The sequence below is a fragment of the Peromyscus eremicus genome, chromosome 5 (assembly GCF_949786415.1).
Source record: "Peromyscus eremicus chromosome 5, PerEre_H2_v1, whole genome shotgun sequence".
NCBI lineage: Eukaryota > Metazoa > Chordata > Mammalia > Rodentia > Cricetidae > Peromyscus > Peromyscus eremicus.
Window position 1 is genome coordinate 74,796,624 of NC_081420.1, and position 25,186 is coordinate 74,821,809.

The window sequence follows — 25,186 nt, forward strand, 5'->3', positions numbered from 1 at the left end:
CTCTCATGTCCTTGGTACCCACACCCCTGCCCTCACTCAGGACACTGCATCCCACAGTGTGTGCCGAGTCTCCCCAGAGACTGTCCTTCACTTGCAGGTGGTCACTCCCTGAGCATCAGACTGAAAATGGGCCTGAGTTTGGATTCAGAAAGATCTAGTCTCAAACACAATTCTCACTTCTTAGCTGCTCTGTGCTCTTGAGAAAAACAACCAACGAACCTCAAAATGCTTCAGGTTCCCTAAGAAGAGTGTGTGTCTTATGTCTGTGTCACAAGACACCATGGTAAGGCTCTGGCGTATTCCCAGGTCATGGCTCTAGAGGGAGGGAGCAGCCTAGGGAAAGAGTCAGACGTCTGGGCCAGTAATCTTGAAGGGAATATTGGGCTCCAGTTTCTCTTCTCTCTCTACATCTCTCTCCTGGCACCATTCTCCACTGCACACTCCTGCTGTGAAACACTGCCTCACAATAGGCCCAAAGGCAACAGAGTCAAACAGCCATGGAGAGAAACTTCTGAAACCTTGAACCGTAAGTCCCTTCCTGAAAGCCGGGCATCTCTTGTCTGGCACTGTTTCACAGTGCTGGGATGCCGACTAATGTACCCTGACAAGGTGCACTGTATCCAACAGATGTGGAAAGTTGCAGCCTCTCCACTTAGGGAATGAAGTCTCAGGTATTTGGTGAATGTGATTGGCCTTATACAAAAGCAAGTTAGGGATTAGCGTTAGCATTCATGAGTAAATAGCTCGCAAGCCTGCATTCAAGGTGGTCTAACTGTATAAACACAAGACGCGAGACAGAGTGGAATCCCACTTGTCCCACATCAGTGGCTCACGCTTGCCTGTCTGCCTCAGTGTACCCAAGGAAAGAGCGCTTGCCAAGTCCCCAGGAAGGCGGTCCACGGCAGCAGCAGAGGAGCCAGCAAGTGACAAAGTCTTCAGTGCCTGAGACACAACATTTCAACATCTACCCCAACCCCGTGACTCAGCCGAGAGGCACACGTTCTTCAAAAATGAAGACAAAATACTCAGTTCATCCAATTTATTCGACCAGTTGCATTGGACTAAACTGTTGAGTTTCGTTTGCATAATGTAAAAATATACTTTAAATAAGAATGCTCACACTTTACAATGTTAAAATATATATACATATATGTATATGAAAGATTCATGAAGGAATTTGGAATAAAACATACATAGTATGCTATTTTAATATAGAAACACTTTAAAGAAAATAGTCTCATTAATTACAAATGTAGCATCACCAAGAATTTACAAAAGCTTCCACTTTCTTGAAGGTCACACTTCTCATCCTTTGGGATGTACAGAAATTATGTGGTTTGCATAGTTCTATCCACATTTAAAAACATTGTGTTTTAAATGTTTTAAGCATAGCATGTACAGTACACAGTGTTTCCATAGGAACATAACAGAAACTGTCTCTAGTGACTGACTGTCAGGTGGCTCTGAGTGAACCGGCCATTTGTAAGACACTAGTCCAGTATATTGCTGTAATATTAAAGTTGTTCTATTCACCCAAAATACAATGAATTAAACTTATACTGGAGCCTACCCACCATGGCTCAAAGAATTACCATATAATACACACCAATATATACACAGAACAGGTCTTCTGAGTCCAGTGAAGATCCCATGCTTAAATAAGAACCAAGAATAGGAAATTTAGGTTAATATCTTATGAGGGCTTTTTTTTAACACGTCCAGCAGAGTATACAGTGAATGGAATTGTCATCAGAAATGATCCTTCCCTGAGCTCTCTGCTCCATCCTGTCCAGTCCCACCACCTGAGAAATGAGAACCTTGGGCCCTGGGACATGCCAGAGTAGCTTCACAAAGGGGGACATTGCAGTGACATTCATATGTCATGAGGCCTCACTGACCCTCCCAAAAAATGGGTAAAATTCCCTCTCCAGAGCTGCTGTGCAGGGTCTGCAAAGCCAACATCCAGGAGAGAAATGTCCATCCTAGTTTGTGGCGGACAAAGCCATCCATCAGCCATATTCCAGGGTTGGTGGCCCCCGAACAATATTGAAGTAGCCGGCCAGAGCTCCGAGGTCTATGTAGAGGGAACGCTGTCTCCGGAGCACCTCAGACTCTTCGGTGCTGCCCGTGCATGAAGAGTCTGCAGAGGGAACAGGGGAATAATGAGAAAAACCCATGACAAAAAATGATAGGGAGACCCGCAAGTAACAGCTACATGTCCCTTCTGCTAAGAAACAACCCCGTGGGGCTCAAGAGACCGTGGCCCAGCTCTGGCTCTGTCACTGGTAGCCTTAAGAACACCATGAGCTACTTATGGAAAAGCACATAGATCACAGGGTTCCAATGGCCAACGAAGACCAGGAATTAGGTAGAAACTCTGACATGATTTTCAGTACCTCATCTTTCGCCACTAGATACAGAGAAATGAGACAAGAATGAAGTAAAACAGGCACTCCAGGCTTGACCTCTGAGTTTTGGGTCTACATGAGTGAATTAAAAGGTGCCTCCTCCAGGTGCTTTCTCTGCAACTTCCAGCCAAAAACGAATTATCCAGAAACCCACACATTCCGAACTGCGGGGCCGTCACTCTCCATTGGCTTCCAAAGTCAAATGAGAGCCTCTCTTCCAAATAAAGTGAGTCAGAGATGACATCCAACGACTGTGCTACCTCCGTTCACACTGAAACGGGCTAGAATTTTGGTGATCGGCGAGCCGATTAAAAGTGTTTTCCTAAGGCTTCCACTTGGGTTCTCAAATACTGATACTCCAAGTCCCCTCTCTGTTTCAGTCTGAGGGAAGGGGTCACTATGTTGTGCTACTGTCTGTGCAATCTTCCTGTCTTAACCTTCCAAGGCGTGCCTGGTGTGCCTGGTGTGTGTGTGTGTGTGTGTGTGTGTGTGTGTGTGTGTGTGCTCCCGCGCGCGCTGCAGGTGATAGAACTCAGGCCTTGTGCATGCCAGGCAAGTGTTCTGCCTCTAAGTTACAACCCCAACATCTGTTTTACATTTTATCTCAAGACAGTCTCACTAAGCTGCCTAGGGTAGCCTCGAACTCACTCTGTAACCCAGGCAGGCCTTGACCTTGTGGTCTTCCTGCCTGTGCCATCAGGCCCATCTTTTTCTTTTGAGACAGGGTCTCAAGGAGCTGAGGCTGACCTTGAACTTCTAACTGCCCTATCCAAGTGCTGGGATTACAGGCCTGTGCACCATGCCTGGCCTTCATCCCCCACTCCAATCCTCACCCCACACCCAAGTGCTTTCGTGACCGACATCCGAGGTTTCTGTGGACAGGAGGAGGAAGGCCAGTGGCTACACGGGCACACATACACCCACGTGCACACAGCAGGGTGACCTACCGGCAATGTTCTCAGGAAGTTCCAGCTCCTTCCTACTCAGCAGCCTCTTCCGTTCAAAGAGGGCAGAGTCCAGACTCTGACATCGTGGCTGGTCCTCTGGAGGGGGATTCAGGGCTTCGTGTTTCAGTAGGTCTGCCGCTCTAGGACGGTGGTTGGGGTTCCTCTCCAGGGCGGCTTCTATCAGCTCCCTCATGCCTGGACTGCAGTCGCCCGCAATGTCTTCCAGGGGAGGTGCCTGCTTGTGGATCTGCCAACAAAGCAGCTCTGTCAGCACGGATGGCGTAGAGACCGACACTCAAACAGTGAGGAGCGACCTACATCCCACTGCATGACCCCTAGCAAAGACCTGTCAACTTCCTAGCAGCAGTTAAACCAGCTTTGGTTGAATGCAGCACAAAGCACATGCTGGGTTTGAATTAGCAATGACAGCTTCTCGTGGGGGGGTCCAGAGGTGGCTGCAGTTAATGGGGAAATGCCTGCTTCTGCCTCCTTCCCACACCCTACTCTAGGACACGCTGTCAGCAGAAGGGAGGGAGTTTGAGGGAGCAGAAAGCAATAACATTACATTTTCTTTTTTAAAAAGACATTTTAAAGAACATGTACACCTTCCTTGGCTGACGGAGTTGTAGGACCCTGGTGCTTCTAAGTGTGTTTTATCACACATAAAGTATAATGGGATAGCATACAAATTATGTCAACTTCTCATTTTGGTCAGTTTCCATTAAAAATAGACTTCCTTTTTAATAATGGAATGCAACCACATCTCGTGGGTCACAATTCTACCATCACTTCATCTCTTGGGTGTGCTATGAGATGGTGGGGCTCACTGCACCCCAGCCCAGCTGATTCTCACTTACTATGTAGAGGTAAGAGGGATAGGACGATCGAGGGTAGCGCTTCACCCAGGGTGCGGTGCCTGTCTGCATGTGGATGAGTGTGGCTCCAAGGCTGTAGATGTCGGCTTTGGTGGAATGGCCCCTGCACAGAATCACCTCGGGGCTCATGTATATCTGAAAGAGACAAGGGAAGCATCATTCATCTGGCTTCCTTCTGCCCGCCCAGTTCTAGAAGCCAGCTCCTCTGCCTCTGTGATATTTGCTGCATGCTCTGTCTTTCAGATGGAACTCTACTGCTGTGCCCCTCAAGCCAAGGAGGATCCCGAGATGTCCTCTAGAACATCTTTCCCACGCAGCAGATCTGACTTCAAAGAGCCTAGATTTTTGAACCTACTAAGTCCCACTGGTCTGTAGACATTCATCAGTTATAGACAACTGTCCACTAAAACACCAATTCTTCTCAGACTTAAATGAAACTACACATATACTTTTCCTGTTTATCATTTAATTGCCAAAATGTGGCAGAATCCTGCAGGGCATTTACATCAATGGCTTAGAAAGGAAGAGCCTGCAAAAATTAAGTGTAAAGCTGGGAAAATGACCCTAATGAGTCATTTGTACCTGACAGGTATCCCAGGGACTAAGCAGCAAATGCCCGCTGCAGCAACAGTGTGTAAGTTCTAAGGATAAAACAAGAGGATTGCCATAAGCTCAAGGATAGCCTGGGCTACAGCCTGAGACCTTGTCTTTAAAAACAAGAAAACAACAAAAAATTAATAAACAAAATACAGCATAATTTGCATTTGATTTCACAAGTCAATGTTGAGTAAGTGGGGCAATTCTCTAAATTTTATTTTTCTAAATATAAGATGGAAGAGGAAAAAAAAGAAAGCCCTAGCCACCAAGAATCTGTAGTTAGGGCTGGCACAGACACACAGTGTTAGTATCCTAGTTAACAACGCAGGGTGAATAGCTCTAATTTAAAGGTACAGAGGACTTCAAAACTGGAAGCTTTGGAGCAGGATGATGCCACCAGTGGAAAAATCCACATATGACCTCATGTGACGGGCCACAGTTAAAGAGAATACCCTGCTAGCTGTCTTTCAGGCTAATGAACCCTCTGTTTCTACTTGGGTCCCATCCTCAGGATTATCTCCTAGCAACAACAACACACAAATGTTCCAAGAGCAAATGGAAGAAAAAAAAAGAATAAGTGAAGGAACAGGAGAGGGGAGAAAGAAAAGAAAACAGGAAATAAAGAAGGAAGGGGAAGGAAAGGAAGAGGAGGAGGAGGGGAGGAAGAGGGGAGTATGAAACACTCCTGACCCCCAGCTGTTCAGGTACAGTATTTACCCTGCTTCAGTGTTAAAAAGTTTTTACGCTGTCATGTGAACATGAGGAAAGGGTTAACATTCTCAGAATTCATTTCTGAGTAAATAAGTAGAAAATTCGCTTACAAAAACTGGGGAAATTGCCCGGTTTCCCCATCTCAGCCTGCTGAAGTCCTTCCTAAAACACACTTCCTTGCCGGCTTCCTTTTGCCTCAGCCAGTCGGCACCACTGAGCTCTCTGTCCACCCACTTGCCCTGCAATGAACAGCATGTGTCTCTCGACTTTTTTTTTTTTTTTAAAAATCCAATCTCAATCACAGGGTTAAAAAATTAAATATTCAACTTTATACCCTCCGGTCAACAAGGAGTTACACATCTACAACTTGCCAAGAGAATGGACTTCCTGTTGAAACTTCTTACCATAATCAAACACAGTCAAGAAAGAAATGATACGTGCTCACTGTCAGTATCAGTATTCAGTTTGTGTCTCTCTCTCTCATACAGAGTAGGGACAAAGCAGACCGTATGCTTGGGTGGTGTCACAGTTCTATATGCCTGCACACCCAGCCTACGTTTGGAGCTGGCAATATCAGTCTGGCATGGTGGCCTGGCACACAGGCCCTCTGGCACACAGCCAGGAGCTTCCAGCTCAATGTTTCTTCCTCCTCAAGCTCCCGGAAGAACCAGAGCAGACAGCTCAGAATGGTCTGTCTTTGGACAGGCCGCCTGGAAGGTTTGGGTCAGAACTGACAGTACTTGCTCCAGAGACGTCTGCCCCATCCCCCAGGAATGAGGACAGTGCAGGGGAACCTGAACCTGAAGCCGGAGTCCAGGCCTTAGTGTTTTATAGCAATGAAAAGAGACTATCATGGATATGTCTGCATGAACCCATGTGCATGACTTCATTCAATGTTAAGTTATAGAAGTTAATACCAGAGTCAGAAGAAAGTAAGAACTGTAAAAATAAAGAACAAAAACCACAGCAAAATAATTCTAGTATTTTGTTCCTATTTTTTTCCTCTGAACCATGTAACTAAAAACAAATAAATACATGTCAGATTAAACTTGAGTATATATGACATGATATGGTATAACACTCTGAATAAGAAGAGAGAGAGAGAGAGAGAGAACCAGAGGTGAAGTTTGTGAGCTATACTGCAGAGTTCTGAAATAGTCATTGGCTTCCCAACAGCTGAGTCATTGCATTCTAATGGAAAGCAAATCTGCCTGCTTGCCTGGCTAGTGATACCTAATTTGCTCTTTAGTATGAGGAGTAAAAGCAGGCTTGCAGAAAATTTGCATCAGGACTTCATAATCATTTTCACACTGGTCACAATCAAGCTTCAGTTTGTGAGCACGCAGTAGAAGAGAGACAATGGGCGGGGTAGGGTTTGTGAGAACAGACACGAAGACCCATTTTATACCGAGTACATAGAAATTAACACTAGCTGAAAAGACTTCATCTAAATACTACTCAGGAGCTAGATGGGTGCTATACGCCCCATAATTCTAGAACACAGGAGGCAGGGCAAGAGGACACTGAGTACAAGACAGCCTAGGCTATCCAATGCATTTGAGGCCAGCCTGAGCTACCGCAAACTCAAATGAAAAGAAACCCTATTGAGGACTGAGCTATGTGACTCCACCCAGCCCTCCTGGTAGAGAATCCCAGAAATACAAGTTTTCCTCCAACATTGCATAATTTTCAACTTGACTGCACTGCCAGGAAGCAAAAGGTATTTTTTTTCTTCTCTAATACCATTAAGAGTTTGTTTCTCAAACTGGTTCCAGGGAAAAGGGTGGAATGTCCCAGATCTGAACTCCTGACTAATGCCAAAAAGTGCTGAAATGCCTTCCAAAGACAATGGCCTAAGCATTAAGGCTGATCAGACTTTCTGCTGTGGCAAAGCACTCTTAAGATGTGGGGAATAATCATTCTTTAATTTAAAAAAAAAAAAAAAAAAAGGTCTACAGAACCAGTATGACCTCAGCACTAGGGAGGCCGAGGCAGGAGGACTACGCATTCCAAGTCAGCCTGGGCTGCAGAGTCAGGACCTATCTCACAGAAATAAAAATAAAGTAATTCCAGAAGCTCATTTAGACCCAGGAAGAGCTTTCCAGGTTGAGTTTTGTTTTCAATTCACAGATTAGTTCAATTTTATCACTATAGCTTCAAACAAGGTGTGTTGTGCGCATGACTCCAGGCTTAAAACTATCCCTGGATGAAAGACAGACAGGCCTTGGTGGTCAGTCCTCAGTAAACCGTAACACCCAGGACACTGAAGACAAACTGAACCAAGAGACGGAGTAGTCATCATAGTACTTTGATATCTAACATGTTAGTTATGTTAAAAAGTTATTCAGAATTTAGAGCTCAAATCCTTAGAAAATAAGAACTAAGAAAATAAGAAACTAAATCTTTATTCTCTAAGAATTCAAGCTCAGGATCTGTGTAACTGTGTAACTTCAGGCATTGTGTTATAATCTCTCCATGTTTATGACTTTATTATAAAATAGAATAACAGCAATCGCCTCTCTGCTATAATAACACTATTCACCAACAATGAAGTTATTTTAAGGAAGAAATAATTCATTTAAAGTACTAAGCGAACTATTTTGACCACCATTCTGTAACAGTTTTAAGAGATGAATTCTGAATCTACAAGTTGAGTTTCCCATGTCCGAGAAGCTTGGAACCAAAAACCTCTCAGATTTGGGAGTTCATATTTTGGGGTATTTGCATACACACGTGTTTTTTTTTTTTTTTATCTTTTGTGTATCTTTCATCTGTCTGATGTGTGCATTTCTGCGTGCGCGCGCGCGCGCGCGTGCGCGCGTGTGTGTGTGTGTGTGTGTGTGTGTGTGTGTGTATGAGAGAGAGACAGAGAGACAGAGAGAGAGAGAGAGACAGAGAGACAGAGAGAGAGAGACAGAGAGACAGAGAGAGATTGCTGCATATTGGACACTTTCTACCTTGGGCCAGGATCTCTTATTTACGGCTGTGTATTCCAGGTCACTTTCGAGCTTTGGGGAAAACTCTTGTCTGCCTCTCACCTAACCACAGTTGCACGGAATTACCACACTTGGCTTTATGTGGGTTCTCAGGATATAAACTCAGGTGCTCAGGCGTGTGCAGCAAGCATCTTAGAACTCTCTCCAGCTCCTGCATCATTCTCTAGACTTTTGGATTAGGGATGCTCAACTGGTCCTCTATTTCAGCACTCGACTGTTGGTAAGTGCTTTGTGTTGTATATATAAACATAGTAATAGATAATGTCTATAAATACGATCATACATATTTAAAGTCTTATATAAATAGCAGAATAAAGGTGAGAAGTAAAATGAGTTTGTTCTGGCGACAATGATGACTTAATGTTGTCATTTTACCCCTTCTTTGTCCCTTGCCACAGCATTTCTAGACTATCATTTCTACTCTTAACGCAAAAGTAACAATTTTCACACCAATGCAGTTACCTCTGTTCCTCGGAGATCCTTGGGCAGATAGACGTCTTCAGTCATTTGAACACTTAGGCCAAAGTCGACCAAAACAGCTTTTGTGGACATGAAGACAATATTGCTAGCTGCAACGAGAAGGACTTGTAATGTGAGTCAACACACCCTCACACAGCATGGAGACATCGTCTAGAGCAGCACGTCCCAGTCAGAGCGGAACGAAATGCTTCCGATGACGACACAGGTGGATCACACCCAGGAGAGAGTGTTGGTGAGAGGTCAGGAGAACCACCTGAGGCCTGTCAAGAGCCCACCCAGTGTGACCTATGTGAGTGCAGCCGTCAGTACAGCTCAGGGCTTGGGCTTCAAATTCTAAGACATAAGCATCCACTATCAAGACACTGTTGTTAACAAAGAAAAAAGTAAAGTTGTTTTTTTCTGGTTAACGTTGTGCTTGTCGCTAGGTATTAAAGATTTATAGTGAGTCTGTTCTATTTCTTTATCATAGCTGAGTTCCAGCAATTTGTTTTTTTAAGAGATTGTTTAATGAATTCTTGCCAAATTATGGCTCAAAATTAAGAAGATTTGTTCCTCAAAAATATATGCCTGTGTGTTTGCATTAAGTAATCTCCCTCCCATCCTCCCCACCTCAGTGTGGTACATGTGTATGTGTGTGGTGTGTGTGTGGTGTGTGTGGTGTGTGTGTGATGTGTGTAGTGTGGTGTTTGTGTGTGTGTGTGGTGTGTGTGTGGTGTGTGTGTGGTGTCTGTGGTGTATGTGTGGTGTGTGTGTGTGTGTGTGTGTGTGTGTGTGGTGTGTATGGTGTGTGTGTGTGAGTGTGTGTGTGATGTGTGTGGTGTGGTGTGTGTGTGTGGTGTGTGTGGTGTGTGTGTGTGTGTGTGGTGTGGTGTGTGTAGTGTGTGATGTGTGTGATGTGGTGTGTGTGTGTGGTGTGGTGTGTGTGTGTGTGTGTGGTGTGTGTGTGTGTGTGGTGTGTGTGGTGTGGTGTGTGATGTGTGTGTGTGGTGTGTGTGTGTGTGGTGTGTGTGTGGTGTGGTGTGTGTGGTATGTGTGTGCATGGTGTGTGTGTAGTGTGTGTGTGTGGTGTGTGTGATGTGTGTGCATGGTGTGTGTGTAGTGTGTGTGTGTGTGGTGTGTGTGTGGTGTGTGTGTGGTGTGTGTGTGGTGTGTGTGTGTGTGTGTGTGGTGTGTGTGTGGTGTGTGTGTGTGGTATGTGGTGTGTGTGTGTGGTGTGTGAGTGTGGTGTGTGAGTGTGTGTGTGTGTGTGTGTGTGTGTGTGTGTGTGTGTATGTGTGTGATGGGGATCAAACCCAGGGCCTTGTTTGGGCCAAGCAGGAATTCTACCACTGAGCCACACCCTCAGTGTTGCGTTATTGTTTTTAAAGCACTATACAAGGGACAGAGGCAGCACACCCAACAGACATGTGGTCCTGGTCCTGGTCCATTGTTCAGTCCTCGCCCTCCCTTCTGACTGCTACCATTCTTAGTGACTGGGCTTCATTCTATGAGTTCTTTTGGGGGCACAGAAAAGGAAGATGAGCTGTGTTTGCAGGGAGCTGTACTGCCTGCCACTGATAGTGTTAAAACATCTCATTTGTCTCCAATCTAGTGAGTCCCACTAAACCACAACAAGGTAGACCTCACTACTCACGTTTAATATCATGATGGATCACTTTCTTGGAGTGCAGGAAATCAAGTCCCTTAAGAACGTGCTTCGTCACCCAAATAATTTCAAATTCTCTCATGGGCCCACAGCTCTCCAGCTTCTCCAGAACAGACCCTCCCTCGCCTGCTTCCATGAAGAGATGGACAGTATCACCCCATAGGATGGCACCATATAATTCAGCAATGTTCTCATGCCGGAAGCAGGCCTGGATTTCCACATCCGATGGCTTAAACTGATCCACCGGAATCTACAAAACATGGGTAAGAGTCTAAACAACCTCAAGATGATAAAACAAACAAAAACCAGACAGTACAGATCAACCCACAAACCAGAAGCCAAATTAACACAAGAACATGTAGAGGTGTATGACAGGGCCCTGTGGTATCAAAAATATTTACCACAGACCCGCTCCTGCATTATGTCATCTTTAGATATAAATGTTTTAAACATAAAAAACAAGGTAGGGGAAACACTCATTTCATTTAGAATTTAGAAATCCAAACAAAGTTTAAAATGAATGAGCTAAGAGAATGTCTTATGACCAATACACATCCTCCTCTCCATGGCCCCCAGAATACTGTGTTTTTTCAGTATTTCACCATATTGTGTGATAATATGAAGCCATTAGTTCCTTAGTTCATACTCAAGCTATGGGTTGAGAATAAGTGCCCACCCATCCCTACATCCCATGAAAACTCAGTCCTCCAACAATAAGAACTGTGATAAGAGGTAGTGTTCATACAGCAGAGACTCTTAAAATGTCTCCAAACATCGTGTCAGGGGAAAAGGCAAATTGTAGGAGTTCAGATATTATTCTAAAATGATGATATGCACACATCTGGAAAGATAAGAAGTTCCCAGCAGTGGTCGTATTAAGGAAGGGGACCCCACCCACAAGCCTCCATCCTTTTGTGCCTGTCTGAGATTTTTAATTGTATAATTGATTTTCTTAAGAAAAATACTCTCCTCAAATGTTTAAATATAACAAACACCAAAAGGACAACTAACCCACAAAGCCATTTTCCCACGCTTTTGTATTAAAATTTAAAAATAGGATTTTGAAATTTAAAAATTAAAAAAAAACTCTTATAAAAGTTTGTAAGTATTTTTTAATTTTTTTTTTAATAAAAGGTCTCTAGATAGTTTACAGTTTGGAAGGGTCACTCTAGATAGAAGCTTCAAAAAGCTTACTATAAGTCTTATTTTCCCTTTAATATAGATTATCCAGTCAATCTTTTTTTAGATTGGGGTGAGGGGTGTCTCACTCTGTAGCCTTGGCTGGCAGGGAACTCACTATATAGACCAGATTGTCCTGGATCTACCTCCCAAGTGCTGGGATTAAAGACTTATCTAGTGAATCATAACGAAAGAACAAGTTAAAGATACGGTTGGTCTTGAGGTTAGTACGAGACACGGACACATGGGATCTGGCAACTACTCTTTATTTTACTTCTTTGCTAAATCAAGAGCAAACACTACACTAGGGCTAGGTGAGGTTCTGGGTTTGTTTCCAAGCGCCGCAAAAGAGTAGAAAATGGTACTTAACTTCTTCACACTTTAAAATGGTGTGGTGTTAAGCCCAAGGAATCATCCACTGGGCTTACAACTGTGATTCCCGACTGAAATAAAAGTGCCAGGCTCCACCAGGAATCCCCCTGACCCTTTTCAGTCACTATGTTGCAAGGGTGCCCCGTGATCACAGCATCTAGCAGAGGGATTTGCGGTCCTGTTTCTGTACTTACTATGAATGGGATCTCATACAATAGATCTTACTTTGTGTCTAGCTGTCTGAACTTAAGGGTTCTGAGATGCATCCAAACTTCTTTAGCTGTAAACCATTCATTGTCTTTGTGGTCCAGTGTTCCAGAGCATAAATATCCACCTATTGGTACCTGGAAGTTCCCAGAAGGCTTCAGCAAACAATGCTGAAATGAACAGCCCAAAATAGTCACGCATATGGACACACCTCTCTGCTGGGCGTAACTAAGCAATGGAGTTATTGGGTCACTCCGGATGTGTACATTCTCAGCTGCCAGAGTTTGCCCAGCAGTCTTCTGAAGTAGCAATACATTAATTTTTAAGCCGTCATTGCTTAGTAAGAGATGGGGTTCTTTCAGCAATTGGTACCCTTGAATTCAACCCTATGAATCTGCAGTCCTGAGGAACATCCTGTTTTCCTAATCTCTGTTGCCTGCCATGGACCTCTCCCCAGTAAACAAGAGCTACACACAGATCTACTCTTCTATCTCAGGCAAGCTCCCCCACTCCCATCTAAGGGAGATGGTATTATCCAAGCTAAACACACCAAACCATTCTTTTAATTAGATTACAAGCTCCAAGACACCTAAGTAGAGATATAGGGGCTGAATGGTCCTAGGTCACAACTGAGATGTAGGAACTGAATTGCTCCAGATCACCAGCCACTCCAGAAATGACAGACACTCTGGGGCAGGAATCTTAAGTAAAACCCAGTGTAAGGACAGAACCTTGGGTCATGGTAAATAACCCAAAGCCAGGAAGTCAGACACACAGTGTGGATGAACACACCAGTTTGCATGCCATTCTTTTCTTGGTCTTCATGTCTTGGGCTAAGTACACTTTTCCAAAGGCCCCCCGAGGAACGAAACCAGAGCCGATGTTCCTGTAAGTCAGCTTCCAAGGGACGAGGAGAACATCTGAGTCGATTTGGTAGCGTCCGTTCTGGGGACTGATTACCTGTGAGGAGATACAGATGCTGAGGTGAAGTCCAGTCCATAGAGGCTATTTTAGAAACATTCAATGCAGTGGTACCACGAGTCATTCTGACATTACAGGCTATATTTAGACCTTGAGCAAGACAGAGAAAGCTTGTAACAGACACAAGTTCCTGGTCCAACCTGCTCATATTTCCAAATGCTTGTGAGTAGTTAGCTGCCAAAGAGAAGCTGAGAAATTATTTATCTAGGGAGTCTGACAACTGTGACCCAAAGACTGAAAATAAAGGATGCATTCGTGCCTGGAGATTGACTTGTTTCTATTAAAATGCACTAACCTGTTCGTCTGCATAGCTATTACTCACACATGATGCACAGAGAGAGAGCAAGCGAGCGAGCGTGGAAATTAACTGAGGCTCAGGGAGGACTGTGGAACTAGTGTGTGATGCCAGAGTCATGAGTTGACAATGCTTCATAAATAAGGAAGGGCAGAGCTGTTTCTCTTTGGCTTCCTCGCTGAATTTTACAGTGTGCCTATTATGTGCCCTGGAATGGGTTTGGTGCCAAGGAGGCAGCCATAAGCAGAGATGGGCAGGTCCAGACTTCTAAGGGCTCGTGGGCAAGAAAACCTTTAGAATCAGGTCTTTCAGAACGAGTAGACTCAGGGCTGGGAGGATAGCTCAGTGGTAGAACACATGCCTAGTGTGTACAAGGTCCTGGGGTTGATGTCCAGCACGGCATACATAAACAACAACAACAACAACAAAACATGCTTCAGCACAAAGAACAAAACAAAAACAAAACCAGTCAGCTAAAACATCAAGAGCTATACCCTGAGAGCAATGTGGGATCACAGGATGCCCACTATGGTGGGACACTACAGAAGTACCAGCACTGGGAAGGCTGGGGCAAAAGAATGGTGAGGGCCAGGCCAGTCAGGGCTACACGCCAAGCCTGTCTCCAAAACAATAAATAGATCAATGCAAAGTGAATATCACAATTGAAATAAAATGGTAGTCCATGGGAAACATGGCCTGGAACACATGCCTTAAAAAATGTCTAAAGTGTTCTAAGGGATAGTCTCCCCAAATGCAGCTGTTTCCTCAGTGTGACTAGTGATATTATGGCCTGCGATATCAATCCAGGACTTCTGATTGAAATAGTACTGAGCTACCTCAAGAGCTGAAGAGAATGTGGAACCCCTAAGCCTATCCCATAGGAGAAGAACAGGCATCCGATCCTACCGCAGGTGCATCCAGGCTTCTGCTCATCATTATGGGCATGGGCCTCATAAGGGCTGTTCACTCAACCTCCATCACGGCTAATGAGCTCTCCAGTCCACAAACATGTGCTCACTGTTCGTCAGGAAATCAAGTGAAGAATAACCCAATGCTTGGAAACACAGAAATCACTAAATCTAAAACAAGTATTTACAGGGTGCTTTTGCTGAGGGGGACCCCATCCAGGTCCTTCCAGGAAGTAAATAGAAACCATGATCTTGTCTCATTTAAAATACGATGACTGCCTCTCCACATAAGTGTCATTTCTTGTCACTGTAGACCTCATTTGCAGTGTGCTGAGGATATTGATGGTGGTGTCTCCCATACTTAGACAGAGTGAGGGCCCTGGCAGCACTTGCTGGGGGGTCCCCTTCTTGTCATTCACAGAACAACTCTAGATAACCACCTCAGGGTTTGACCCATGCTCGTGAAAGTTTGGCTTTTGACAGAACTAAGTGTGTGATGACCCAGCTCCACCCCCTTACTCTATGCAAGTGGACAGAGGGAAGAAACAGCCACCACACCGAGAGCTAATTAGGGGCCAGGTGCAGCGCTGCTGTCTTGCATTATCTCATTAAAGTCTACAGCCATCCTGAGCTCGGGTCTATTTTTATTTCCATTTCATGGCTGAGGCTGGCTTCCGGAGGTGAAGCAACTCTTTAATCAGTGCCAGAATTAGGATTTGCACTCAGGTCTGCCCAACCCCAAAGCCAGAGCTCCCACTCTTGGTGTAAGAGCCTTTGGAGTTCCAGAAGGCTGTAATTAAAGCCATGCTAGGGTGCAGACTCAGTCCTTCAAAGCCTCCCAAACTCACCCGGTGAGGCCCAAGTCCCAGCCAGTGTGCAATTCAGAGTCCTAGCTCTTTCCCTAACACCAGGTCTTCCTTCTTGAGACTGACGTGCATTTCTAGCTTTAATCTCCTCCTTTCTAGGGTCCCCTCTAAACAATCTTGCAGAAGCCTGTGCTGTTCATTTCTGCCAATTCTCCAACTCACCGAAGTCACTTTCAAGGGCAGACACTAGACATAAGCGTTCTAGTCCCTCATCCAAATTGCTGTTATCTATACTAAACGACACAGAGGGCAGTGTCTGGGAAATTTCTTAGGTATTTTATTGAGTGAGCTGTGTGACCTGGTTCCTACGAAGTAGAAGTAGTCTTCAGCTACATCCATGGAAACAGATTATCTAAAAAACAAAGGCAAAGCTATGTCTCTCCTACTTTCCTGGTGACATGAGTGGACCCCCATGTTCAGTTCCGGTTGGTAAGGCAGGTAGAAAGGGTTTCCATTCCAAAGGCAAAGGACATACCAGGGTCTTAACTCTCAGCTATCACCACTACTCATCATATGCACTTACTGGGGATAGGAGCGGGGCAGAGGGTCGACTCTAAGGCAAGGGCCAGCCAGAGATGGATTTGATTGAATACAAGAGGAAACGTTCTTATGGTCAGGACTTGACAAATGAGGCACTGGATGCCATGTGTGATGGTTCTTCCTAATCGGTCTGGAGGAACAAACCAGAACATTCTACCCAGTATTGTGGACTGCCTGGTTCAAACATTGGGTAGAAGGCTGGACTCTTCAATTTGAGAAGCTCTAACTCCTTGACTAATCCCTGAGAATCACCACTCCAAATGCCACTATTTGTCGTAAATAAATAGTAGAATCCAGGGTGTGGGTGGGGGTGTTCAGATCCACATACAACCCCCAGAGTTGAGTGCTTGGGGACTCTTTTTAAAATCCTCTCCAGATCACCTATGAACTGGTTATAAACAAATAACTTTGCACTGACATAGAGCAGTTCCTGGGTTGGTCTCTTGGTGTTCTTTCCTTGGATTCTGTTGGACGCTAGTACAATCTTTAACATATATTATTTTAAGGGAAATGGCACACATAAATCCACACCCGGGGAGAACTCCTCCAACATGCCCATGCTTTGGGGTATTGTTTTAATCTGCAGTCCTCACCCTGTCTAATTAACTTGGCAGCACTGTGGGTGTTGGCTGCCTGAGCACACCAGGTCTCTCTGCCTCTGACTTTTGCACATGCTGTCTCTCCCCCTGAAACAATCTTCACTTCATTTACCAGCTTGATGTTTACACCCTGGCATGGGTACCAATTCCTCCTGGAAGCCTGTGCCGACATCCTCCTTTCCCCTTCCCTTCCTCACACTCATGGGTGTGAGAATCCTGTCTAATCATCTCCAAGGCTTTCAGGGTGTACACAGATTGTGGCTGGGCACACAGTGCTGTGTTACCTGCTCACTTGCCTCCTGCACACAGCAGGCACACAGCTCGCTGTGACACAAACTACTCAGAACTCTATCCAGCACCTGGAACAGCCTGATACACTGTGGCTGTCCCCGCTACGTCTAGCAAATGAACAAATAGATGTTTGAATAAAGGCTTCTATCCCTGTGTAGGAAGCTTTTATGGATACATTTTACTAAGGACCCAGTCTAGGTGGCAGCTAGTTCTCTAAGCAAAGCTAGCCCAAAGTGCACAGCTTTGCCAAGTCCGTAGATGAAGGATGAGAAAAGAAAGATCTTGACTACAGGATGGACGGCTCCACAAAAGGTACCATGCCAGAGTCAATGATATTAAAAGCCAGCTGTGTGTCAGGCTGGCTCTGACTGAAGACCAATGCACAGGCAATCAGGTATAAAGCACAGAGCTGTGAAAGATTACCACTAGCCTTAGAGAGCAGTTTCATTTTTAATGCCAGCGACAGGAAAGTCAAACACAGTCCCCAGAGGCACAGTCCCCAGGCCTAATGGGGCCAGACCCACAGGCCTGTGGGTTATAATTTCATTCTGCTCCCCATCATTTCATTTATTTTGGTCACCTTGCTTTATATTTTATATTCATCAGTATTAAAAAAAAATACAAGTGTTTTTTAAGATTCTTAAGACCCATGCCTTGATGGTATCTTTGATTCTCACATTTTCTTTTTAGTTGGAGTTGCTCATTTATCGAGCATGGGCTCTCTGGCAAGGCATGAAAGGCAGAGCCTCCTCACTTGAGCCTTTGCTGGCCAAGTTTTTACTTCCTTCTAATGACTGGGGTTTCCGGTCCTTTCTGCATGAGCTCTTCTGGTTCTACTCCTAAAAAGAAGCAAGAAGCTACTTTTTGGTATCCTTTAAAAATTTTCCTAGCATTCCCATGTGTACACGGACCATGATCCATCTCTCCTCGGTGAGGGCAGACACAAGAAACGGCGAAGGGAAAAGTACAGAGAAACCTCCGTTTCTCTACATTTACAAGCAAAGACAATTAGTTCGTTCTGCTTGTCTTTATTTGTCAAATGTGTGGAAAACCGAAAGAACTGCATCAGCACCGTGTCTGCCACTGACCACATGTGTATTATTCTGAAGCATCAGAACTGCATCAGCACCGTGTCTGCCACTGACCACATGTGTATTATTCTGAAGCACCAGAACTGCATCAGCACCGTGTCTGCCACTGACCACATGTGTATTATTCTGAAGCATCAGAACTGCATCAGCACCGTGTCTGCCACTGACCACATGTGTATTATTTTGAAGCATCAGAACTGCATCAGCACCGTGTCTGCCACTGACCACACGTGTATTATTTTGAAGCATCAGAACTGCATCAGCACCGTATCTGCCACTGACCACATGTGTATTATTCTGAAGCACCCTCCCCTAGTCTTACTCTGGCTGAGGAAACCAGGTATGGCTCCCGCTTCAAATGACGAATTCCCATTGATAAAATGAAGTCATACTCTAAAGACAGAGCCTTTCGTTCACTGTTAACTGCAGCGTGGTAGATCCACACCAAAGGAAGTCACGCCCTGATGCCCAATGTGAGCTTGCTTCTTTCTGAGCCAAACACAATTGACTCGCAACAAAACAACTCGCTACATAGCTGACCTAAATTACTGTGCTGTTTTTCATTGAATGAATGTGGGACAATTAAAAAATTATTATTATTATTATTATTATTATTATTATTATTATTATTATTATTTCCTTTGTCCCAATTCAGGCTTTTCAGCAACAGCGGCCCCAGCATGGGCCATGCTGCCATTTGTACACACCAAGGGAAAGAGAGCTGCCTCTATCAACAGGCATGTTTGTGACTTACCACCTACTCTTTTGCAAGCTGTCCTTTTTACAAAATTAAGTCACCTTTTAATCACCGCCCACGTGTTCACCTCTAACACACCAAGGACCTGACAGAATGCCAGGCACACCTAAACACTCCACCTGACCAACTATTGTGGCAACAAAGAGTTGTCACAATATTTTGGGGACTATCTACATACTTGGGATGACTCCACAACTCCATCACTGTGGGTCATCGCCACTTAAAGAGAGTGAATCTGTGGATAGCTATTTGCTACCTACAAGCTGCATGTGATAAGAGGAGAAAATAATACAGTTTTCAACACTATTAAGACAGCATTTATTCGTCTCTTGGCTGGTGGACTCCCATTAAGACCCTCTCTTTTGTGTATATAGTGAATGTGCCTTTAAAGGATGTGTTAAAATACATCTGTAAGGGCTGGGGGTTTAGTTCAGGGGTGCAGTGCTTACCTAGCACGCCCTATCCCTGAAAACACAAAGTATATTCATAATCGCGTCTTCATAGAATTACTACTAAATTACAGGCCTCTGCAACGGAGCTTGTGTGAAGATTTCCTTCTCACGGTTAACACAGAGGTAATTCTTACCAATAACTACATTCTTTAAAACTCATATCTGGCAGCCATCCTAAGCCACGGTCAATGCCACTCTGCATTCAATGAAGCCATACCAGTAAAGCTGCACACACAGCACTCAACTGATCAGAAGAAACATACCATATTTAATAAAATCCCAGATTCTTGCGGCCGACGTCCATAAAAATGCTTTGCGGTGTTAGATATATGGTTTGCAAATGCAAGTAGATCCTCCACGGTCCCGTATCTGACAGATGACAGCCAGGGCACCTCCTGGCCACTCCGAAGCAGTGGCTCCGAACGGTCCTTGTTCTGGTTACTGTCTGGACACGTGGTCATCAGACTGGGCTCATATACTGCTTGTTCTTCACTTCCGTAAAGGTTTTCCATTATGTCGATGACTTCCGACACGTTTAAGTGCTTGATTAATAAATCAATCTCTTCTTTCTCGTCACTTCCCGTGCTCATGAACTCCATCACTGTGGTGCCTGCTGGGGAGTCTATTATAAAGAAACACAAACATTTCCTTCACTACAATGTGTTTGAATCGGAGACCAAAGGGCCTCCGTGCCTCTGTTCATAACGAGGATTCTTCTTTACTCACACGTGTGAATTCATGTGGGCACTGCCACGTTCAAAGGGACCTTAGATAATCTTTAGCCCAGCTCACTTTGCAGGGGGAAACCTGAGATGCAGAGTGCTGGGGACTTACTCACTGTGGCATCAGCTCTAGCTACTGAAAACAAACTTTCACTAAACACAAACACAGGAAAGAGCAGTCCAGGGCTCTCTGAAGACGAAGGCTCCTGTTTTTTAAAGCCACGGACCTTGCACAACGTCATTGTTCCCCCAAAAAGATCGCCCGTGGCTTGAAAGAAAAAGAACTACTTGACTAAAATTCAGGAACCGACCTGGCAAATAAGCTAAGTCCCAAGAGAGAAGAAGGAATGCAAAACAGAGTTTGATTGGAGCAAGTGGGGTAGTGAGAAGTTAAGTTTGTGGGGGAAAATCTAGTGTGAATAAATCAAACGGCTCTTTAGAAAGGAACAGGGGCCCAGGATCTAAGCTGTGCCCAAGATAAACAAGATAACAAAGGTGACTGACTCATTGACCTGTGAGCCACAGTTCCCTCTGGACACCTGAAATTTTTTAATAGCACAAAGCACACACATCTCGAGGGTCCCAGAAAGCAAAGTTAGTACTTAGACCAACTGGCCTGGAGAAGCTTTAGTAGTAGAAAGAGGCCAGGGAAGCCAAATTTGTTAGAAGCAAGGCTCAGGTGAAGATCAACTGACTTCACTAGCCAAGGTGACATTTCAGTCCCACACAATCAGGTGCCACACTCAGGAAATGTAGGTGACAAAAGAAGGCAAACACAGTAATAAAAAGTGACACTGGTTCCCCGGGTCTTAAGATAACTCGGCTCCACTACAAAGGAGAAAAGATAAGAGCGGCTTGGAGATCTAAGAGAATTTCAAAGCCTGTCTGACTTAAACCACCTTGCTCTAGAAAGCATAGCCTCTCTGGAAGGTACTTTGGGTTCTTAAAAGCACAGGTGCTTGGCACGCATCACAGTGCTGGGGTATGGAGACAGGCGGGTCCCTAGAGCTCACTAGCTAGCAATCCCAGCTGAACCAACCCATAAGCTCTAGGTTTAGTGAAAGAGCTGCCTCAGAAAGTAAGGTGAGGAAGACACCTAATTTTGACTTCTAACCTTCACATGCACCAGCACATATGTGCACCATGCATGTACACCTGCATGAAATATATACACAAACATGTACATGTACATATATTACACCAATATACATACACAAGGTAACAAGGTATTATTCCACCAAAGCCATGCACCTGTATCAACTTGGAGCTTCAGTTCAAAGATCCTGGAAACTTCTACCTGGGGCCACCTGCACACATGACCAAGTCATGTGCCTCTGATGTACAAACTACTCTGAGGAAAGTATCTAACATCGAGGCCACATTAAATATTCCTTTCCTTATGGCCAAATTTCACCATCAACCTCAGTGCCTATGAGATGTTGGGCAAGTACCATGAGCTCTCTGTACCTTGATTTCCCCCAGGTGGAGATAATAACAGCAGCTACATTCCAGTTAAAGAAGCTCCTGTGCACATGGTACCTTTGTCTGGGATGTAGTAAGGAAAGCTATGCCAAGGACTGAGATGTGGCCCTTGCTCAGCAGATGCCACGCCAGCCTCCTTTCTCATCTGAAAGTCGGATTTGCTGCCTTGTCCCCAGACTACTCCTTGGTGAGCTTTTAAAGACTGTGTCCATGCTGAAACAAAGGTGGGAGGGGGGCCCCGAACCCGTGAAGCGTGCTGATGTCTGTTATCACCACACTTAAATCTAGACAATGGTCCAGACAGTGCCTTCTCAGACATCTTACACGTCTTTGAGGAAGATCGTGATTCAAGTCTCCAGCTTGTCAAGTTACACAGGGAGCTTTGCGAACCAATAGGAGAACTTTGGGCCTCAGTTTCACAGAGCTATTATTGGTTGCAGTTTCTACAACTGTAGAACTTACTAGGAAAACAGAAGTTAAAAGTGGTTGACTTTAGGGCCCCCTTGAGTAAAGGAAGGACCCACGGCTCCCAAACTGAATTATCAAAATAAGTGACCTAACAGAAAATAAAGTTCGTGACTCAAGAAAGAGGGGAAATCCAAATAGTTCCAAGTCACTGTACTGTTCAGAAAGGAAGACCAGGTTGAGGTTTTAATCCTGCAGAAAATCTCAAGCAAAATGTGTGCTCCTCTCATAGGCTTCACTTAAAGCCTAAGAAATCAGACACACACACACACACACACACACACACACACACGTACACCAAATGGGCAGGGACACACATACACACACACACACACACAGAGAGAGAGAGAGAGAAAGAGAGAGAGAGAGAGAGAGAGAGAGAGAGAGAGAGAGAGCAGGGAGATGGAGGAATGTTTAACTCTGAGACTTTTTTTGTGGTGCTTGCTCAATTCCTGAGAGGCTCCTGTCTCAGAGATCTGCTGCCCGGCAACCTAGATGCCCCAACAGCCTCTAGAACATGAAAAGGCCCTGCACCCTCCTGCCTCAACTGAACAGACCACATACTAACGATGTCTGAGCTACACAAGGCCAGAGCCCCTTTCTGTCCATGGACGGTGAAGGCATTCCAGTTTAGTGACAACCACGCTCAGCTTAAAATGACTGCTCCGGGACTCGGGATAAAAATCTTCATCATAAACTCCATACCTCCTAGCAGAATGGAGTTAGGCCAGTTTTACAGACTGCTCCAAGTGCAGTAAGGGACTAGTTTTTGTAATTAAACTTCAAAACATTAACTAGAAATTAACAGAATTATTTCAGGAAGCAGCTATAAAAATCAAAAACAGGAGTATAAGGCTCTCAGCTGCTTCCATCCACACAAACAAACCTTCCCAGCAAGTGAATGCAGACTACACAGTCTTGATATTCTGCCCGGCAATGGGGGAATGATACCTTGTGTTACTTCCCATTTTTAAAAGGATTTTCCCCCACTGAAACAACCCATTACTCCTCAGGACACATTTCTTAATATATTTTTCTTTTGAAAAAGTCCCAGAAAGATGCTTGCTTTTCAGCCCTGCAGAACCAAATCCACTTCAAAAATTCCAAACACCTCAACTATTCTGTCCCTATTTTCTTAATAGGATACTCTTTAAGAACCAGAGCACACTAGCCTCAATCCATCAGAGTTGGGCGCCTCAGCAGGAAGCCTTATAATGTTAAACAAGCATATTGGCTCCCCCCCCCCGCCTCAGTTTTTATCAAAAAACGATGCCCCCCACTTCTAGATCCAAATATGTTTTTCCACACTCCCTCCTGGTCCACCTGGCCCCATAAGATAACCAAGCCTAAAGGAGCTTGCATATTGTAAAAGTGCCCAGCGACAGAGCGAAGGTAGTGAGGTCTTACAGCCTCCTAGTTGCACTCACCCAGGCTCAGCAACCAGGGCGCAGCTGTCGAAGCAGCAGCGTCTCCCGCGGGAGACGCGGAGAGCGCGGGTCCTCACTTCCCCAGCCACAGCCCAGGCCGACACTGACTGGTCACCCGGAATCCGGGAAGAAGGAGGAAGGGGGAGGAGCCGTGAGTCCACCTCCCGCCTCCTTGCGCAAGGTGCTTTCCAGCTGTACCTGCGTGCAGCAGGCCACCCGAGGCTCCCGTGGTGGGAGGCACGCTCCGTTTCAGAGTGGGAACTCCCGGACACTTAGGAGGTGCGCCCCGGAAACACACCCAAGGCACCCCAAACTCTGTTACCTGAGTGTTCCAAGTGCCCACCCAGAGCTCGGGCTAGGTAGGCAGTGGGTGGCTTGCCTGCGGGAGCCAGGAGTGCTGGGGTCCCGAGGGCGGGTGGCGGACGCTGGAGAGCGGGCAAAGGGCCGCGGGAGGACTCGTGCGCTGCGGGAGCACCGTGCGCTGCTGGCCCCTGACTCTCGGCGTCTGAACCGGCCCCGGGGCGGCGTAGCAAACGCCAGCCTCCTCCCCGCCTTTTCCATTTCCCCTTTCTCTCGGTAAACAGAAAGGGCCTGCTGGCTGGCCGGGGACACGGGAGCCCCCGCGCTGGGAAATTCCGTCCTCCCACCCTTGGGCCCCGGGGCGCGGGGTGGAGATGGAGGCGGGACCGGGCGGAGCGCCCCTGAGGACCCACCCCTCCCGGGACTTCTGCTAGATCCGGTCTTCCTCGCCTGAGCCTGCGGTTCCAGACCCTCCCCAAGACCCGCCCGGAGGCGCTCTCACAGTCGCTGCGGGAGGCTTACGGGCTATCAATCTGATTGCAAATAGCCAGGACAGATCTCGCCCAAATTCGGTTCAGTTGCACTGTACGAGGTGCAGAGTCCAAGTCCGCAAACTCTGACTCCCCGCAGCGCTTTAAAGTTCTGGCGAAAGTCGTCTGCGCTGTTCCCTGCCAGCACAACTAGTTTTGATCTTTAGTCTAATGGAACCGATTGTTTGGCGACACCGCTCCACTGTGAGAATTGCCTGCTATGATCCCTCTGGCCCTTAGCTCCGGGTAATAATCTAGGGGTTTGCTCCTTAGAAAATTTACTGAAGGTGAGGTCCAAAGAGTTCTAGGAGAAGAGCGCCACCAGTAACTCCAATCTACCACCGCTTATCCTGCTCCTCCCTCCAAATGCCCCGAGGATCAACAACCTACCAGGAGCTGAGTAATTTGCAAAATCCCAGAGAACAAGAGGAAAGGTCACGTTGACATCATCTCCATTCCACGGATGGGACTTGGGGGTCCCAAGCTGAGCTACGAAGTCAGAGCCCCTATGACTGAGTTGCACGTTCTGTTCTTTGCTGTCCCCAGGCCCATCCGCCCTCACCAAGTTCAAAACATCCCTTAAATTGATCTCTCCACAATTCCTCTGTGGACAGTGAATTGTGCTTTCAAGGACGTCCTAAGAAACAGAAAGCTGGGGTGAGGAATAGCGCCCGCGTTATAGAGCCTTAAAGTTCATACACGTAAGACTAAATTTACATGGAGAGGAAAGCCGACTTGGCTATCTGCAATTTCTTCAAATGTCAGAGCGCTATGTGAGTGCTGTGACTTGAGTGAGGCTGGGCATCACTTTGGTGGTTACAGGAACCTTTCCATAGCTAGGCTTCTGGATGACTTGGCCTTTCTGTTCTCACAGAGAGGGAGCGAGTATAGTCCGCACCAGCCAAGCAGCCTGCACTCGGATGTCCTGCGGCCTTACTCCGTGGATTTTATTACAGATGAGAGAGCCGATCATGCGCGTCTCGGTTGAAACAGAAGTACTGCTACCCTTTAGTTTTGCTGCTGAAACCCAGGTTAGTACAGAGGTTGCCTCTACCTGCTGCGT

General features: G+C 45.7%; 1 protein-coding gene across 1 annotated transcript; it reads right to left on the minus strand.

Moving 5' to 3' along the window:
* Window positions 1-1,093: 1,093 nt before the first annotated feature.
* On the minus strand, window positions 1,094-23,783 carry Map3k8 (mitogen-activated protein kinase kinase kinase 8). The gene is made up of 8 exons (XM_059263723.1): window positions 23,294-23,783; window positions 19,461-19,819; window positions 13,210-13,377; window positions 10,648-10,909; window positions 8,997-9,103; window positions 4,213-4,365; window positions 3,356-3,602; window positions 1,094-2,140 (listed from the first exon to the last, which is right to left on the minus strand). The coding sequence occupies exons 2-8, from the start codon at window positions 19,794-19,796 to the stop codon at window positions 2,010-2,012; spliced, it is 1,404 nt and encodes a 467-aa protein (XP_059119706.1). The 5' UTR covers window positions 19,797-19,819; window positions 23,294-23,783; the 3' UTR covers window positions 1,094-2,009.
* Between the last annotated feature and the right edge of the window lie 1,403 nt (window positions 23,784-25,186).